Below are 20000 nucleotides of genomic sequence, written 5' to 3'. Positions count from 1 at the left end.
CACTAGTTCACTGAACTGTTTTGGAGTGTATTGTATTGTCGAGTTTGCGTGACAAAAGTTGAATTGAATTGAACTGCAACCTTCCCGTAAAGCTCAATTTTGCTAACTTGTCTTTATGCTTAAGACAGATTTATTTATTTTGCGACCTTGTTACCCAAACTTGTCAGTCTTTCTTGCCTTCTAGGTGCATTGAAGAATTTTGAACGTTCAGGGTCCCCAAAATATATCTCTCAGAACCAAGGAATAAATATATTCTGCAGCTTTAAAGGAAGGCCCCGACCGCAAATATCTTGGTACAAGAGAAACGCATATGCATCTACTTCGTTCAAAGACGTGGAACCAATCATCAATGAATCGGAGGGTTTACGTCACGAAGAACGCGAGCAGTCAGAAGACGATGATACCTTAATCACTACCACTACTCTCCACGTTCCAGGCCGCGAAGAATTCGATGGCTTTTATATGTGCGCCGCAAACAGTACGTTGAATAACAGCTGGTCGACATCTACGAATGATGTAATACAAGTGGAATTCGAGTGTAAGTGGTCTCGTGTACATTTTGTTAATTTATGGTTTATTCAATTTGTTGAGATCAAAAAATAATTATTGTCTGGCTAGTCAGATTTGAAGTGGTCTTACATGATAGAAAACTGGGACTTGACTAAAGATCATTATTATTATCATTATTATTATTATTATTATGACTTATTATTACTTTGTACAATTGTATACAATTACTATTTTCCTTGTCAGCCTTATTTATGAGCATTTTTATCTTGCAACAGAGATGCAGCCCTATGCAATCGTATTGATTTAGGAGTGTTATTTTGTTCTCCTTTCACCATTATGACGCTATCTTCGCTTGTAAATGATAAAAGTGAGTGTACACTTTGAATTATGTAGTCGAGAGCTAAATAACAGTTCGCAAGAATTCGTGGTCTAAACGGTTTCGACTGTAACGTGTTTAGGCAGCCCCAAACTTTTGAGCTTTGAAGGGATATCGGGGCAATTTTGTTAATAGCGGAGCTCAGGCGCGCAAAGCGCGCTAGCGGAGCACAATGGATAAGAGTTTTTCGGAAATCTATCCATCCAAGAAATTTTGGTTATGATGTCAGCTTACGTCCGTCTGACCGCGCGCACAGACTGTCCGGGTGGAGGTGGGGAGGCAGGACAGCTTCTGGGGCCTGTTCGGACAATTTTCGTTAGCGGGAAATCGCGTGGCAGCGTTGCATTTGGCAACCAGCATTTTTCTGGCGGAAAATCATATTAGTGACTGTACAAGAACCGTACGCAATAAGACAATTTCGTATGTACTGTAGAAATAAGAAATCACATTTCTTTCAAGACTACTTTCAAAATCAAATCGAAGAACAACGCAAGAGTTCAATGTCCAATTCGTTGGGGGTCAAAATTTGCGACCACGTGATGTAGTCGGATCCAGTTTTCCCCAGTGACGAGCAACGGGATAATAGTCAGGTGACTCAACACAAAATTTAGGCTCGTTCGTGACAAGAGTGATAAAAGTATGAAATTTGGCACACAATTTTCTTATACCCCACCACATAATATTAGAAGGGGTACCTATGTCAATCTGCGTAAGCTTCCGTTTTAAGGAGATTTTAGTTTTTGACCAAATTCAATATTTGGGATATCTGTAGTACGATTTTCAGGAGAGTTATTTTACCACTATTAAAGCGAATGTTGCATTTGTAACTTGATTTGATCACTTGTTTATGTACTTTGCTATTTTATTGCACTGCACTGCCGATAACATAATAGCACAAAAGCAGACCAATTGCGTGCATTTTGACCGCGTCTTTTTCGTACATCTAATCTGATCATATTAGGATTGCTAATGCTCGTTGCAAAAATCCTCACAAACGCCCGTCGCTCTAAGATTTGCTCTCTGGGCAGTCACATTTGCACATTGAATGGCGTGCACTTAAACATTTCCTTGGCACATTGTCAGCGTGAGCAGCGCCCTTTCCAGGTGCACTTGATGTGCTTCTGTGGACACTTTAGTGTTGGTCATCCAAACCGGTTTCCACTGGTTGTTCTCTCCTTAAACCATGAAAATTCTGTGAAAGAAGGAACATCCTCCATAGCTTGTTCTAATGATGTCCAAATCCCTGCCTGGTATTCTGCCCTTTGAGCATGCTGCAGAATTGCATCCTGAAATGTAAATTGTTTAGAGAGCAAGCTATAGTTCGTTTTTACCTTACTTTGAGAAAAACGGTTATCGATAACAAAGTGTTTTCTTCCTTCATATTAATTTTGCAGGTATATCTCTAGCCAACTAAAACGTCATCACTACATTATTTTTCCCGAATATCCTACTGTTTTGAAGGAATATTGTCCAAGTCTCTGTTTCACTTTGAGAGTGGCGTCCACAGAGTCCAGGGAACTTGAGTTGTCATATCTTTTGATCGCAAATCTCTCTACAATAGCTTCGGGAAATTCTCTCTCGATACACTCAGCTGCTTGAAGGGATAAATCGCAATGTGCTCCAGGGCAGGTGTCACTGAAAGGTGTTACAGTCGAACCTGTATGGAACGGCCCTGTATAATTCAGCGGCCAGTTTTTGAAGTCCCGAATTTTCGCTCATACAAACGATGTATTTGTTACCCGTATTAGGCGGCCACCCCTATTAAGCGGCCGCGAACACCCTGTAGCAGTGTTATGTTTGTCCCTTCTTTGTTATTTTTACCTGTATTAAGCGGCCACCCTTAAAAAGAAACTAAGCCACGTATCATTTCATGCGGTGGGTTGTTGTGTTGAAAACGGGATCCTCATCACTATAAAGAAATAACATGTACAAAGCTACTGTAAGCTGATAATCGGCCGTTTAGTATCGTTAACGCTTTCCAGGTGCCGGATAGTTAACGACTTGCTCTACAAACAAAAGCCGTTTCAAATTCCGAAGCGGCAGACGTACGTGTCCGTCTTTTTTAAGCCGCTGTAATTTTTACTCAATTACTTTAACTTGAACAGTTTTATTGTCTACCGTGCTACTTTTAATTAGCGATATTTCCCTTATAGGGCCCGTTTTAACCGTAGCATTTTACACGTGCTGAATCTAATGCAAATGAGACAAATCTATTATTTTCGCGCATTTGCATTAGATAAGGCACTTGTAAATGCGACATTAAAAAAAAAACGGGCCTCACTGCACATTGAACGTACTAACCATGAAATGACGGAATGAGATAATTTGTTGTGAACTTTAAGTCATAGAAATACTGTAACAGTACTGTGTGCCGTATGTGGGAGACTAGAGGACAATTTATTGCACAGTACTTTTTTTTACAATTTTACCTATATTTCATGCCACCGTTAAGTTACAAGTTGGCAACTTTGCTGAAATTATTTATCACTTGAAACAGCGTTGATGGTTTCCTTGCATGAGGTGGAGGAGGCAGTGTGGCTCAGTGGTTAGGGCGCTTGCCTTGAGATCCGGAGATCACGGGCTCAAGACCCGCTCTAACCGCCACCCGTTGAATTTTTTCCTGGTAGTCCCTGGTTAAACTTCCTATGGCTTGCTGCACTTGTAAATAGCCAACTGGTTGTAGTTGTTGTGTTCTGTTGTTTCCCTGAAAACAGGGGCACCCAACGAGGGGCACCCAACGAGAATATAGTTCAAAACCACTTACATTGGGTGCCCCTGCTGAAAAGTCCCCATGGAGAGCGGTCAATTAAGTATGTACTGAATTGTAAGTGTATTTTGTATGATACTGCATTAAAATTGACATTACACCACGCCCAGTGAGTATTTTTAGTGACCCTGTATTAAGCGGCAAGTTTCTCTATTCAATTCCGTGCTCGCCACTTGGTCTATTTCCCGATACCATAGAACTGTGAAGTACAGTCACACCCAGTGAAAGGTGGCCCCCCATGGCAAACGCAATCCATAGTTTAGCAAGTTAGTTTTATGCTCGGCGATCACATGATGAAGCTTTCCAACCAAGGCCATGACAACGTCGGTGTTACCTGTCCTGAAATGGACAGACCTGGCTGCATCTCTCTCCAGAGTGCGCGTGACGTGGCTAACATTGGGACACAATTAAATCATAGATTAAACAGCGTTGGAAGAACTATCAAATGAAAAAAATAAATGTTAGAGCTGTTACGAACCAGATGTAATGTTCAATGCTTTGTCAAGGGGCCAGTTTTTTGGAATCTTCGTTTGTCCTGCTACCTCCCTTCTGAATCCCTACTCTTTTCTCCCATGTTACGTCCTTAGTTTAGGCAGCCAGGAACGTATGTGCCCCACACCACATCAACTTTTCGCTTATTAAGTTCAACAGAATCTGTTCATCCCTTGGAGACACCTGACTCCTACTCGTCTTCCCCTTTTCACTGGGTGTGACTGTACTTCGCAGTTCTTTGCTGATATCAGAAAATAGGCAGCGTGGCGAGCGTGGGAATTGGATGGTGAAGTAACACCACTGACACCCGCTCTGGAACACATTTCAACTCATCCCTTTCAGTAGCTCAGTGTCTCGTCAGAGAATTTTCAGAAGCCTTAGAGAGATTTGCGATCATAATATATGACAAATCAAGCTCCCTGGACTCTGTGGACGCCACACAACTGATGCTGTTCTCAAAGCGAAATAGAGACTTGGACAATATTCCTCCAACACACTTGGATATTCGGGAAAAGTAATGTAATGATGACGTCTTAGTTGGGAAGAGATATCCTTGCAAAATTAATATGAAGGAAGAAAGCACTTTGTTATCGATACCCGTTTTCTCAAAGTAAAATAAAAACGAACTATAGCTTGCTCTCTAAACAATTTACATTGCAGGATGAAATTCTGCAGCATGCTCAAAGGGCAGTATACCAAGCAGGGATTTGGACATCATTAGAATACGCGATGCAGGATGTTCCTTCTCCCACAGAATTCTCATGGGTTAAAGGAGAGAACAACCAGTGGAAACCAGAAGCGCAGAAAGCTCATCAAGTGCACCTGCAAAGGGCGCTGCTCACGCTGCCAATGTGCCAAGGAAATGTTTAAGTGCACGCCATTCAATGTATAAATGTGACTGCCCAGTGAGCAAATCTTGGAGCGACGGGCATTTGTGAGAGTTTTTGCAACGAACATTAGCAATGCTAATATGACCTGATTTGATGTACGAAAAGACGCGGTCAATATGCACGCATTTGTTGTCGGCCGATATGTTATCGGCCGAGCGAAGACTGGGTACTAGTACTGAGCAGTGGCTTTGTCGACGCTATTTTAAATGCAATCTTTAATAAAATAGCAAAGTACATAAACAAGTGATCAAATCAAGATAATAACATGCAACATTCGCTTCAAATAGTGGTAAAATAACTCTGCTGAAAATCTTACTACAGATATCCCAAATCTTGAATTTGGTCAAAAGCTAAAATCTCCTTCAAACGGAAGCGTGAACAGATTAATGTCGTTTGGTAACGTATAAGCAAATTGTGAGACAAATTTCATGCTTTTATCACTGTTGTCACGATCAGGTCATTAAGCCACCTGACTAATGAAAAGCAGGAAAAAGCAAGAGAGAAGAGGCGACGAAATTTGAGAAATTTAAGCAAAGAAAGCCTCGAGAGAAGCCGAGAAATGACAAGAAGAGAAAATTTCAATGAAGAACACTGTAAAGCTGAGAGAAATAGAGCGAGAGACAAAACACTAACTTACAACGGTTGGCTTTCAGGTAACTGTTTTCCTTCTTAATGCATGCCTCGCTGCCTCACATATTTTGGAAAACTCGCTAAAAAAACGAAGAAGGCCTGCCACGTTTGCAATTCCGTGTTGACAGAGATTCTGGATGAGGTTGAGGATGATAGCGATAATTTTCAAGGCCAAAGTTTGTGTTATCTGCCCAAGCCGAAGGCTGAGGCGGATAGCACAAACTGAGGTCTTAATAATTATCGCTATCATGCGAAAACCGAATCCAATAATTGTTTTATTATGCATATTCCTGAGCTGAGCTCCGCCATGGCAAAACTGATCAAACTGCTGGTTAGTGTGTTAGGTGACATCACTTCTGCATGCATAAAACTATTGTCTGTATGTATGACGTCAATTCTACATATACAAAATCTATCGTCTGTAGGTATGACGTAAGAGAAACACAGCAAGCAAGAATTAGCTAATTATAGCCATTCAAAATCGAGCTGGTGACATCAACGTATAATAATCGCATTTATAGGCTTTTTGTGCGAAATGGATGTCCAGTCGTGAGCTGCTTTCTTTGACTGTGAAATTGCAGTCGAGTAAGCCAATTTACTACTCTTTAGCTTGAATTTTTACTTAGTAAGAGTTTTGCTATTGTTCTAAACTGAAGAGTGAGGGTGTAAAGATTATCAGTCAACCGGAAAATGTTATCAAAGAGATTAGTGTGCATGTAATTTAGTTTCAGTTGTTGATTAAAATTGCTGTCAGCTCAGAGGTGTTTCATCAGTGTAAACTGTATTACTATACACTAATAACGATTAATTTTGTACTCTATGCAGAAGCATAGTTATTTCCATATACAATATATTGCTTTCTGGGGTTAGAAACGGGAGCTCTGCTTTTAGGCTTGGTTAAATCTATATATTAATGTGACACCTCTCTCGGGAATTGATCGGTTTTATACTGAAATACTTTGAGCGCGAAACTTTGTTGATTCACATGCTTAATCGTGCACACATTGGTAAAACTGAACTTTTTTTTTTACTCAGGCGATGAAGAAACTTCTATAAGAGCTAACACTCGGTTAGAAATTGAAGAAAATGCCTTTAACAACATTATCTTAAGTTGCTTGGTCAAATGCGATGCTGAGGCATTGGCGTGGCATTTCAACCATAACCCGGTGTCTTTAAAGACAGATGAAAAGTATACAATAGTGAAGGAGAAATACAGCAAATGCTATTATGCCTACAAGCTCGAAATTGCCAACGTTACAGGGGAAGATGAAGGGGCGTACAGCTGTCATCAATCATGCGAAGATGATGTTAAAGGATGCTCAGTCAAAATTCAATTAAAGGTGCTATCGGGTAAGGAACCTTTTCGGAGTGAATGAAACTAACAAGCAACATATACTGTATAGTGATAAATACCTTTTATTAACCGAGTTTTAGGGGTATCTTTGAAGGAAACTGTGAAAGGGAATCCGGGCTAAGAAAATAAGGAACAGGTAAAGGGCAATCTTTAATAGAGCAAAGAGAGCGAGAGTCGAGTTTGATAGCCGCATTAAGAGTCAGGAAGGGCAATAACTTCAACTGAAAAAAACGAGCCTCGATATCCGACATACAATATTGCCAGAGAAAAACGATCTTTGAATTAGGGAAACCAATATAGCAAACCTTACTGTAGAATATGGAGCGCTAAATTAGCTGTCCGTTTGCTACGTATGAGTAATTTCTCTCCTCCCTGCTGAAGCGAGTGGCAAAAAACAGGCTTCACAAAAAACGGAAGGACAAATTTAACGGTATAGTCTTGTCTTCAAACGGGAATATATTGTATATTTTTGTGCCTTAAACATTTTGCTTGATTCCAGACTTTTCAACCACAAATGAAGTCAGTGACAACACAACTTCTGCTTCGATTCCCGCGTTAACGGCAGGTTAGTGGATTAGTTAACAACAACAACAACAACAACAACAGGAATAATAATAATAATAATGAATAATAATAATAATAATAATAATAATAAAGATGATGATAATGATGATGATGATGATGATGATGACATTTCACCATAGCACCAATAACAGGTGATGTACTGTTTATATCTTATTAATATTCACTAGACTTCGGGCATGTGATATAAGTGTGCGTTAATTATTTAAGGTTGTCAGTTTGACTAACTTTGGTTGGAGTCGCCATACCCTTCGGGCTTACTCTATTGGTACCACCGCGTCTTCTCCAGCGAGCTTGCTTGTCTGGGGTGACCTTCCCATAACCAAAAGCTAATGAGTATGCAAGAAGGATAATGAACTGTGGACCATTTCCAGTCAGGGTTTTGGGAAGTGGCTGGGAGTATAAAGGGTGCCTTTTAAAAAGAGCTCTTACAGAGTTTGCGTGCTGATTTAAAATAAAACACAAATAGCGGTGATAAACATGGTAAACAAACGCATTTTTAAAAAGACTTGACGTTTCGTATGCTTAGCAACTGAAACCTTTTCAAAAGTAACCGTTACGATGTTTGCGTGCTGAATACAGCAAATATTATGAGTATAGTTCTGGACACTTACGGACAAATTAGATTGCCAGGCTAAGAAAAGCCGTCTCGTTCCCAAGGCCTCCTCTCCTGCCAAACGGGAATATATTGTATATTTTTATGCCTTAAACATTTTGCTTGATTCCAGACATTTCAACCACAAATGAAGTCAGTGACAACACAACTCCTGCTTCGATTCCCGAGTTAACGGCAGGTTAGTGGATTAGTTAACAACAACAACAACAACAACAACAGGAATAATAATAATAATAATAATAATAATAATAATAATAATAAAGATGATGATAATGATGATGATGATGATGATGATGATGATGATGATGATGATGATGATGATGATGATGACATTTCACCATAGCACCAATAACAGGTGATGTACTATTTATATCTCATTAATATTCACTAGACTTCGGGCATGCGATGTAAGTGTGCGTTAATTATTTAAGGTTGTCAGTTTGACTAACTTTGGTTGGAGTCGCCATACCCTTCCTGCTTATTCTTTTGGTACCACTGCGTCTTCTCCAGCGAGCTTGCTTGTCTGGGGTGACCTTCCCATAACCAAAAGCTAATGAGTATGCAAGAAAGATAACGAACTGTGGACCATTTCCAGTCAGGGTTTTGGGAAGTGGCTGGGAGTATAAAGGGTGCCTTTTAAAAAGAGCTCTTACAGAGTTTGCGTGCTGATTTAAAATAAAACACAAATAGCGGTGATAAACATGGTAAACAAACGCATTTTTAAAAAGACTTGACGTTTCGTATGCTTAGCAACTGAAACCTTTTCAAAAGTAACCGTTATGATGTTTGTGTGCTGAATACAGTAAATATTATGAGTAAAGTTCTGGACACTTACGGACAAATTAGATTGCCGGGCTAAGAAAAGCAACCTCGTTCCCAGGGCCTCTTCTCCTGCCCAGCCAAGAAGCCAAGGGAGAGGCAAGTAACTTAGTTTTCGACATACTTCCCTGGCTGACAACTTTGCAAAAATACAGCTATCGATCCCAGGCATTATGTAGTGTTTAAAGGTCGCAGTTGTAATATTAAAAGATTATGGGATACGAATTTTATCTTCGAGTGCTGTTTTGATGAGAGTATCTCTCACGAGTGAGCACTGAGCGAACAGGTGCGAGATACTATAAGCACAAGAAGATAAAATTCGTATCCCCAAGCGGCCATGTAATATTCTGTTTACTATATACGTAATGATAAATTGTCCAGATTAAAAACAACTTACTTTATTCATTTCCGAAAAGGAGAAAAGTGGAGAGGCAGTTCAACTCAATTAGACAGTTCATGATTCAACATGACGAAGCGTACTGAGCACATGAAAAAAATCTTTGGGGAAAATGTAGCATTCCCTGAGACAAAACACTTTATTATAGAGTGGCTTTCAATTGAGTGTCGAAAGTAATTATATAATTACTTTGGTTTTTCATTACTTCACTCAGTGGTTGTTTCTTAGTTCTCGCGCCACTTTTTCAACCAATCAGAAGTGAAACCAAAACCAATCGTGGCTCGCACTTGCACATTTTCCCGCTCTTTGTGTCGGCTACGTGTAATTACTTCGAGAATTGATTGGTTTACTGGATTGTCTCCGTACTTTTTGATTGGCCAAAGTAATTACTTTGGTTTTGGTTTTACGACACTCAATTGAAAGTCGCTCTAAAGAGGCATGAAACATAATAAAGCTATTACGATTACTCGATCATGGCTCTCTGGAAATCTAATGAAATTGCATGTTGGTTTTGGACGAGGGGCAAAACCGGATTACCTGGAGAAAAACGTTTTCGGAGCAGAGTAGAGAACCGGCAATAACTCAACCCACATATGAAGCCAAATACAGGAATCGAACAAGTACAGGCAGGCAATTGCTCTGACCTCCGCAGACGCTCTGCCGGCTCCCCTATTAAATTGGGTTTCGAAGCGTAACAACGGAAGAAACATCGTTCACGAAAATTTCAATAAGGTAGATTAAAGTGACGAGATGTGTCATCATTTTCTTAAGGTTTAAAGGACCAAAAAGGCCACAAAGAGTGGATCATTCCAGTTGTCATCTCGGTTGTTGGAGTCTTTATACTTGGTAATGCCCTGGCAGTTACTTGGTACTTCAAGAAAAAGAGGACATACAAAAATGTTAAAGGTAGGTTTCAATTGTCTCGTTCAGGGATCAGTGAAGTAAACATGAATCAAGCGCAACTCGATGGTTAGCTTTAAAGATTGTGCTGGTAGAAGTAGCATAATTATGCCTGAAGCACCGCTGGTCGTTTTTTCGACCAATTTATGCCAAAATTATGCTACTTTTTAATTGCACTCTTTGAAAACATGGCAAATAAGTGCAAAATTAGATTTTCTTTCATTAGAAGCCTTTTGTTCTTGTTAGCTATTTTCAAGTCCTTTTATTGTTCATGCTGCTTCAAACTTCTTTCAAACAACGATCTTCAAGAAAAAAACACAATTAATACCACAATCCCACAATCGTGGCTTCAGAAAACACATGCATGGTTTGTTGGGTTGTGATCCGTGATTTCTCATCAGAAGACTGCAAAATTGCAAAATTTTGCTCGAATCGGCTGGCATGGCGAACGCCATTTTGTAACCTTGCCTATGAGAAAGTAACAGGGACTGACATTGTTTGCAATGGGACTTCTGGTTTCTGTCAGGTCCCAGTCCCCGGGCTCAGTTAATTCATCACACAACGGCAACTTGATTTGATAGTCATCAAAACAGACGAATTGTGCTTCCATTTCTGCTTTTTTGAAGATGAGGAAAATTATGGTAGGCTTCTCAAATTATGTAAAAAATTATGCGAGCACAATCTAGGAAAGCCTAGTATTAGATGGTTGCTAGACAACAGTACGCTAATCAAAAGCCTCACGGTTTTTTACTCGTGGATACGAGAAGCGAATTCAAAAGATGAGGATCCAAACTAAAAACTCGCGCACTCACTGGCACTAAATGAAAATACCAACATGAGTAATTTCCATTCAAAATGATAACAAATGCAGCCCAATTTAATGTTGATTCCAGGACATAAGTTGCATTTTCATAACGACTTTCAAATCTTGTCATCACAACTAGTTGTGATAACACAATGAACTACCAACGTTTGAAAAATTAAGTAAGAAATGCAAGCGCTTTTCTGTGCTTCGCCGCGGTTACACAAGGTTGTTGCTTTTCATTGGTCGTCTCACGCTGTTCTAATTGGCTGCTGGTTTTTATTTTACACGCTCAATAAAAGCCTGTTTAAAGAGGATTTTGCGCTTGAGATGATTATTACGAGATAATCACCTAAGCGGTGTTTTTGAAAATGGCCACAAGCCGTTCTGTGGAGGTGACAAACGACGAAATTAATTGTTAAGAGAAAATGCATATTTTTCAAATAATCACCTATGTAATTATAATAAAACAATTTTCACCTCAAGCTCCGGCAATATCGGTGAATAAAAACCAAGACGAAGTCGAAGTTCTTGCTCTTAAGCCATCTTAGCTTAATTAGGAATAAAATACAAACAGCGGCGATAAACATTTTTAAAATATGCATTTTATACGAAACGTCAAGTTAATATAAAATGCATTTTAATAAAATGCATGTTAAAAAAATGATTATCGCCAGTGTTTGTATTTTATTCTTAATGAAGTCGATGTTATTATTCACAGATATTCACCTCGCCTTCGGCGAATAATTGTTAAATGGTCGATGAAAACAAACGAATACAAAAAAATGGCCAATCAGAGAAACTCTGCAAGGGGAAACACGTGAGATCGAAGATCAGAAAGGTTGTTCTAGAATAGTTGACAAAAGCAATTAGTATTACTTCTTTGAAACACTGCAATCCTCCATATAATGTTTTGCAGGTTGTGCTGAAGAGGGAGTCGAGAACGATAAATTGTTTATTAGTTACAGCTCTAAAGATTTCAGCTGGGTCAGCGAAAATCTGATCTCTCTTCTTGAAAAGCACTCCATTCCTTACAGCATTCACATCCGGGACTTTGAGCTGGGGAGGCCCATCGTCCAAAATATGGCAGACAGCGTGTACAACAGCCGTCAAGTGCTGATTGTTTTGTCAAGCAACTACCTTGCCAGCAACTTCTGCCGGGAAGAGCTGCACATGGCCTTACAGAGGGGGGTCGACACGGGAGATTCCGCCGTGGTTCTTGTGGCGATGGACAAGCTGAAGAAAAAGCGGTTGCCAAGTGCTTTGCGAGATAAGAATTTGCTAGATTTTGAGAGGCACAAGAAAAAGCAAGATTGGGAGCAGAAATTGGTTAAAATTGTGCATGGGGATAAAACTGCTGATATTTAGAGTGATTTTGCTACCCTGCTACATCCTTTTCCGAGTGCTCGTTTAAACTACTTTTAATTAGTATGGTAAGATAAAGTGGAAAGATGGATGTTATTCGTTTATATGTTTTTTTTAGTGTTATCGGCCCGACACTTCTAGAAAGAGTAGCACAAGTTACAATTCTCGGGTTTTTACATCGTTTCCCGTTTGCCGAAGTTCAGGTAAACGTAATGCATTTTTTTGATGCTGAAAGTAATGACATTGCAATTTTTTCCCCTTTCAAAACTAGTTTTGCAAGCATATATAACATTTGCTGCAGTAGCATTTGGATGCTCGTTACAACTTGAACTCGCCGGTCTCTTCCGCTTCTTCAAAAAGCACAAATGTAATCATAGGAATATAAAATCGGGAAATGCATTTGACGTCTGGCGAAACAAATGGGCTGGTTTCAACCCCAAAAGATCAAAACATTTAGAAATTGAGCTGTGGAAACTTAAAATGAGCGAAACGTCCAAATTAAGCAGGAATCCAGTTGATTATTTACAAACTGTGATTAATTTTGAATTTGGAGTGAGAAATCAGACCCAAAAAATGTTGTTCAGAAAAGAATTCGACCTCTTGGGGCTGCGACGCCTAAGAGAACTGTGAAGTGTAAAGGCCTGGCCAAACGCTTGCAACATTTCAACGCAATGTTAACATCTTGCAAAAGGACTGAAACATCTACACCATCCTTCAAGCTCTGTCTTACGCATCCCAACAAGTCTTCTCAAATGTTTTGTATCACCTTATCGGTTTCGGAATTCAATGTTGCAAGATGTTAACGTTGCGTTGCAAGCGTTGCAAGCGTTTGGCCAGGCCTTTACGCTTCACAGTTCTCTTGCGTTAGGCGTCGCAGCCCCAAGAGGTCGAATTCTTTTCTGAACAACATTTTTTGGGTCTAATTTCTTACTCCAAATTCAAAATTAATCACAGTTTGTAAATAATCAACTGGATTCCTGCTTAATTTGGACGTTTCGCTCATTTTAAGTTTCCACAGCTCAATTTCTAAATGTTTTGACCTTTTGGGGTTGAAACCAGCCCATTTGTTTCTCGAAAGAGTAGCACAAGTAGCACAAGTCTGCGAAGACTTATGGCCAGCAGTGTGTCAACATGACGGCTAAGCTAATTTCCCTTTCGTAAATTTTGATGGTCGATGCCATTCTTAGTAACCAACAATCTTGGACAAAATTGTTGAGAAAACTCTGCTTTTGGACTAAACTCCGATCACAAGTATGAAAAAGAAGCTCTCTTATTGCCCCCACCCCCTCTCCCCGATCAAAGTTGCTAGACGAAACAAAGCATGTCGAACAGGGGCTTATCAACATTGGTTGTAGGGGGGAGGGGGATGGCAAATAATGTGCGATATTGAGGACGTAGTGCGCAAAATAACCCCTGTTTTTAATATTCTCAACCCTTTTTGTCCAAGATTGAAGCCTTTTTATTCGGGTTGCTTTCAATAAATTGCTAGGATTAACTTCATTTAAATACTTTAAAATTGCCAACTGGAAGCCGTTGTTTCGGTAGTGTAGAGGTTCGACATCGTTAGATCAACTTTTACTAATTTTTGTCTAAGGTTTTTTCTCAGTTTTTTTTAATTCTAAGTGACATACGCGGCTAATCTAGTTCCAGTTCTAAGTATTTTTTTTCTCATTTGAAAACGACAAACTTAACAGTGAAAATTGTCTCGTACAAATGGCATCGCTTGTTTACGAAAGGGAAAATTTCGGCGGCTACAGTGAAAGTTTTCAACAATTAGGAGCTTGCAATGGCTTTTCTCCCTAAAAATGCTTTAGATGATATGTAAATTCAAATAAGAAAAATTTAAAAATTAGTTCTTTCTGAACTTGTTTAGTGTGTCGCTCGATAATAGCTTTGCAAAGTTGGATAATTCAGAGCAAATATTGTTTAGTACTGCATTTAGCATTTTTTAAATAAAATGTGGCAAATATGAGAACAAATTGTGAGAATATTGAAGGTGTTGCAGTTACTTCTTTATAAAGCATTGCAACTTTATAAATTAGGGGAGGAGAACGTTTGGCTCATTACTGAACAAGAAAAAAAATCCTTAAATTCCGTATCCGCTCGAAGATGAGGTTTTATCATACACTGTTTTTGAAGGATTTATGCGATGATAACACACTAAAGGACCTCATTAAGCTCTAGACTAGCATTCTGGAAAATGTTCGCCCCCGTATTGAGTATTCCACGAGTCACAAAGATTCAAAACGATTTATTGAAAATCACTCACCCACCGCTCACTCTCTAGATTACCCCTGACAAACTATTGATCTATAATAATAATAATAATAATAATAATAATAATAATAATAATAATAATAATAACAATAATAATAATAATAATAATAATAATAACAATAATAATAATAATAACAATAATAATAATAATAATAACAATAATAATAATAATAATAATAATAATAATAATAATAATAATAATAATAATAATAATAATAGTTTATTAACTTACTATAGCGCTTTTTAACATTAAAATGATCAAAAGCGCTGTACAGTTACGTGACTAAAAAAAAGAAATAATAATAATGTTACCGTACCCTGGGTTCGCTAACACAGAACGCGGAGAACACTTAAGTCCTCAGTTTTTAATATCGTCCTCGAGCCACACACTCTTACAATATCCTCTGCTCTCTAGACCACATGGCATGCCCCAATATGGAGCTACCATATTTGGGCACTATGTCACACAACAGTCCGTTATAATAATAATAATAATAATACTCTTTATAGATAGTTTTCAGTCACGTGATGATACGGATATGTTGGTGCACAAAACAATAGCAATTTATGACTCATGTTTTGCGTTATAATGGAGTCTAATTCCCCAAAGGCTTTTTTCTCTATTGTTCTGAGCACCACTTGGCTGCTGCCGGACGTCAGGTGAAAACTATCTATATGATAAAAATACATCATTAGAAGAATAAAAACATGAGACTACTACCTATGTATATTTATGTACAAAGAAAATCGACTACTCAGAAAAAAAAGTACGTAAAAGCTAATCTAAAAAGATATGTTTTAAGATGTTTCCTGAAAGCACCCAGTGATTCGATTTCACGAACGCAAGCAGCAAGTCTATCCTGCAAAGTGGGGGCGGCTGAATAAAAAGAACGAGCACCTAAAGTCGTTAGTATACGCCCTTAAGATAGTATTGTTAGATCTTAATGCAAGCAGCGCAAGACCTAATGCTAATCAAATTGCCAATATAACTAGGTGAGATACCGTGAATAGCCTTAAATGTAATAACTAATATTTTAAAATGAATGGGATAAAAAAAAAGGTAACCAGTGAAGATCGTAGAGAATAGGCGAAACTATGGTTATACTGGCGAGTTCTGGATGCCCTGTAACTTATCAATCTGGCCCCAGTTGTTCAAACGATGGATAGTGCTATCTGCCGGATAAATCACAATTTCCACTAGATAACTCAATTGGTTTTGCTAGTGTTTATCCGCTGGATAGTGATTTATCCGGTGGATAGCGCTATCCATCGTTTGAACAACTGGGGCCTGGTATTTAGGCAATCCATAAAGTAAACTGTTGCAGTAATCTGATCGTGAGGTAACAAAAGCATGAACCAAGGTCTGAAGGCATTTATTAGAGACACGACGAATATGGTCAGATAGGATAAAAAGCAGCCTTACACATTCCATTGATGTGAGTGTTCATGCTTAATGAGTTGTCAACAGAAAAACCAAGTTTCTAACATTTAAGGATGGGTCGATCATCTGGTCACAAACTTGTAATTACAAAGGGCTTAGTTTATTCAGCTGTTTGCGAGTCCCAATAACAAGAAATTCCGTCTTGTCTCCATTTAAAAGTAATCTGCTGTTAATCATCTAGCTCCCTATATCACGTATAATCTTGCATGGCGCGTATGGCCTCATCTGTTACTCTATTATTGTCCGGTTTAAAACTAAAGTACAACAGATCACTCAACTCTTCTGGTTTGCGTAACAACGAGCTTGTGGTAGATTACGCTCTATAACCTTGAACAACGGAGACGTGTAAACAGCAGGGGGCCCAAACAATGATCGGTCAATGGAAGCTTGCTGGCTTCGGCAAGATAAACAGTAGGTATGAATCAAGGACTGAGTACAGTCTACAGTCTTAGTACTACAGGACAGGACCCGGATTCTACAGATTAATTCAAAATAACCACTTCTAAAGTAAAACATTTTCGCCAAAACTTTCTAAATCCGTTTAATCCACACTGAAAGGAAAGAGAGAATAAACGTCTGAACAAAAGCATTCAGCCTCATTGGTCTAAAACATAAGTAGCCAAAAAGCCAGTCAGTGACCAGAAATGAAATTTTAAATAAGTAGTAGGAAACGCACGTAATCTTTCCTGTTGCAAAATTAACTCATTCGAAAATGGCGGAAGAATCAAAATCTGTTTAACCATTATGGAAGTCGTCTACGATCGGTGAATTTCGATCCTTGTTGAGTTGTTTGGGCTGCTCAACTATGAAGTGTTCCCTCTGCCGCACGACTATGCTAACTGTAAACTGACACGCGCTTTCTGTTAACATAACTGAAGTAAAAACACCATCAAAACAATGAGAGCTCATGATCATTAACGTCGCTTGTGCGGCACGCAACAAAGAGGGTGAGAAGTTTATCAACTTCAATAGGATATATACGAAAGTCACATATAATTATTTGAACTGCGGAGAGAATCAAGTCAAGATGCTGATCATCGCAGTTATTAATTGACGTTAGGCTCTTCGACTTTCGTTTCTGCTTAGGTAACGTTGATTTATAACTGCGATGATCAGCATCTTATAATTGACTTGCTTCTCTCCCCAGTTCGAATAATTATATATGGCTTTCCTATGTTAACTTTGGACCACAGCTCTTTTGGAATCTCGATGTCCACCTCAGCAAACCCAAACTACCTGTTTCGCTGCAAAGCTTTGGCAAACCGATCGACTTGCCCTGGCGTTTATGTCCAGTGGACAACTACCTCCTTACCACAAGGCACTGCGCCCAACATCGTGCTTGGGTACAGGGCATTAGCGTCGTAGCCTAGAACGTCTTGACTTACCACTGCATTTTTATATTTGTGAGAACGAATCCGGGTTTGCCTGCCTCACGCTTTCTAAGCTACAGAGTTCGTCGTCATAAGTATCAAGAGGTAAAAGAGCCTTTTTGTTAAATAACAGGAGCCCATCTGGAGCGTGCAACTTCCATACAGCGTCTGTGAAACGGCGTTTTCACAAGTAGGTTTATTTTTAGACTAGCCCTTCCCGCGAATGAGGTCAAAAAACAAAGGCAGTTCCGGTTTGGTGACCCTATGACGTCAGCTTAATTTCTTGTAATTGGTCATCGGGCTCCTGTGGGAGTCTAATTAGCGGGAAATTCAATCTAAAAATAACCTTACTTGTGAAAACGCCATTGCACGAACACAGTAGAGTTGTAGGCTCCAGATGGGCTCCTGTTAAATAACCAATCCGGTAAACGCCCCTCTCCAGCATGCAAAGGCGCCAGGGGATCCTCAATGACTTTACCTTCAACTATGAGATGTTCTTCAAAAATCCATTTGGTATTGGGCGCCTCAGTTTTTTCTCCTCCGAGGCGATTTGCTTCTGCTGCTTCCACCCATTCTGTTACCTCGCCCAAGTTTTGAAACCAGGGGTTTCGCTGATATTTATTATTGGCCATCCTTCGATCTGTTTCATAACGGTGCTGTGATTCTTATGGATAATTCCTAAGACAGTCGTTAAAACATCACCCCACTTCATTGGTGGGATCGCCGATATTTTGTCATCAAGGACGATTTGCGCCCCATAATGCATCGAATAAAAGAGGTCATATACCTCTCCAACCCCCTGCGCAGTTTCGCGTTTTGACTTTTTCTGGTTCTTATGGGCCGCGCTGACCGATACTCCTGTGGAAGAGGGCTCCAAAGCCTGAACTTTGTTTCCGCATCAAATAGGTTCATCCAAAGTATGTCGGAAAACGGTTTGAAACGGCGACTCTGCACCTCTTTCCAAATCTTCCTGGAGCATTTGTACCAAAACCTTTCAGAGCTAATTCACTCTTTGTTCAACCGCAATAATATGCAATAATACAAAAATCACCAATCTTTCATTGAAAATCCAAGCGTTCAGTCCGCAGTCCGTACAAAAACAAAGGCCAGTTCAAACTGCTCCGCGGCCCGGGCCGAGGACGTGGACGAGGAAGAGGACTAGGGCGAAGACGAAGACGAAGACGGAAATTGGAATAAACTTTTTTCCTTCTACCATCTCGCCATCTTTCATTTTTTCTCCCTTCTTACCGATGTAAAGAATTATGCAATTAAACTTAAAGTTTTGGTTTTGGAAATGGTATTTTATTAATAAAAATCTTTAATAAGGCCCAAAGGCGTTTAAATTGTTGGTTTTCAAGTAACTACCAGGGCTGCTAATTTATTGTTAAATAACACGTTTTTTGTTGACACCACGCAGCCAAGTTTTAACTTTTAAAAAAGTCGAGCTTTTTAGAGACCTTGAAAGTCGAGCTTTTTAGAGACATTAAAAGTCGAGCATTTTAGTGACCTTAAAAGTCGAGCGTATTAGATACCTTAAAAGTCGAGGTTTTTAGAGACCTTAAAAGTCGAGCTTTTTAGAGACCTTAAAAGTCGAGACATTAAAAGTCGAGCATTTTAGTGACCTTAAAAGTCGAGCGTATTAGATACCTTAAAAGTCGAGCTTTTTAGAGACCTTACAAATCGAGCTTTTAGTGACCTTAAAAGTCGAGCATTTTACTGACCTTAAAAGTCGTGGTTTTTAGAAACCTTTAAAGTCGAGCTTTTTAGATACCTTACAAATCGACCTTTTCAGTGACCTTACAAGTCGAGCATTTTAGAGACCTTAAAAGTCGACCTTTTCAGAGACCTTAAAAGTAGAGCTTTTAAGCCATTGACTTCTGGGGGTTTACCATTGACGAGTAAAATCACCTGGCGTTAGACAGAGTAAAATACTCTGGCGTTAGTACGGCCGGTTTAGGCCGGTGAAAGGGTTAAGAGACCTTAGAGTCGAGCTTTTTAGAGACCTTACATGCGTTTCTGCACCTTTAGAGGTCGAGCTTTGTAGCGGTCTGAAAAGTCGAGTGTTTCAGTTACCTTAATTAAAGGTCGAGCCTTTTAGACCTTAAAAGTCGGGATTTTATTGGCTTTAAAAGGCAAGCGTTAAAAAGGGAAGCCTTATCGCTTAGAAGCCGAGCTTTGTTGTTGACACGCCGTGGGTTAAACTCTTGCCGGACAAACACTCAGCGATGTTTAATACCTTGAGGATCAAACCTTAAGGATTGAACATCTGCGCGCAATGTGACTTTCAACTCCCCTCGGATAAGGAGTATATTAACCTTAGACATCAACATATAACACTTCCACGCATGAGCTGCGGCACTTATCGCCAAGAGAAGGGGACGAACTTCCCGGTGTGGTGGTCTGGCCTTAGTA

The 20000-nt window shown here is 39.4% G+C and overlaps 1 protein-coding gene across 1 annotated transcript in view; it reads left to right on the top strand.

Annotated features, from left to right (window-relative positions):
- The window catches only part of LOC137989196 (uncharacterized), a 24639-nt gene extending 9900 nt beyond the window's left edge, over positions 1 to 14739 (top strand). The window contains exons 4-9 of the mRNA XM_068835046.1: positions 185 to 538; positions 6701 to 7015; positions 7519 to 7584; positions 8330 to 8395; positions 10205 to 10339; positions 12055 to 14739. Coding sequence (XP_068691147.1) covers positions 185 to 538; positions 6701 to 7015; positions 7519 to 7584; positions 8330 to 8395; positions 10205 to 10339; positions 12055 to 12503 — 1385 coding nt within the window. The 3' untranslated portion in view covers positions 12504 to 14739. The remainder of the gene's footprint in view (positions 1 to 184; positions 539 to 6700; positions 7016 to 7518; positions 7585 to 8329; positions 8396 to 10204; positions 10340 to 12054) is intronic.
- Positions 14740 to 20000: the final 5261 nt, after the last annotated feature.

Source organism: Montipora foliosa, unplaced genomic scaffold (assembly GCF_036669935.1).
Source record: "Montipora foliosa isolate CH-2021 unplaced genomic scaffold, ASM3666993v2 scaffold_446, whole genome shotgun sequence".
NCBI lineage: Eukaryota > Metazoa > Cnidaria > Anthozoa > Scleractinia > Acroporidae > Montipora > Montipora foliosa.
Note: the sequence above shows the minus strand (reverse complement) of the source record. Positions and strands in the feature narration are given on the sequence as shown.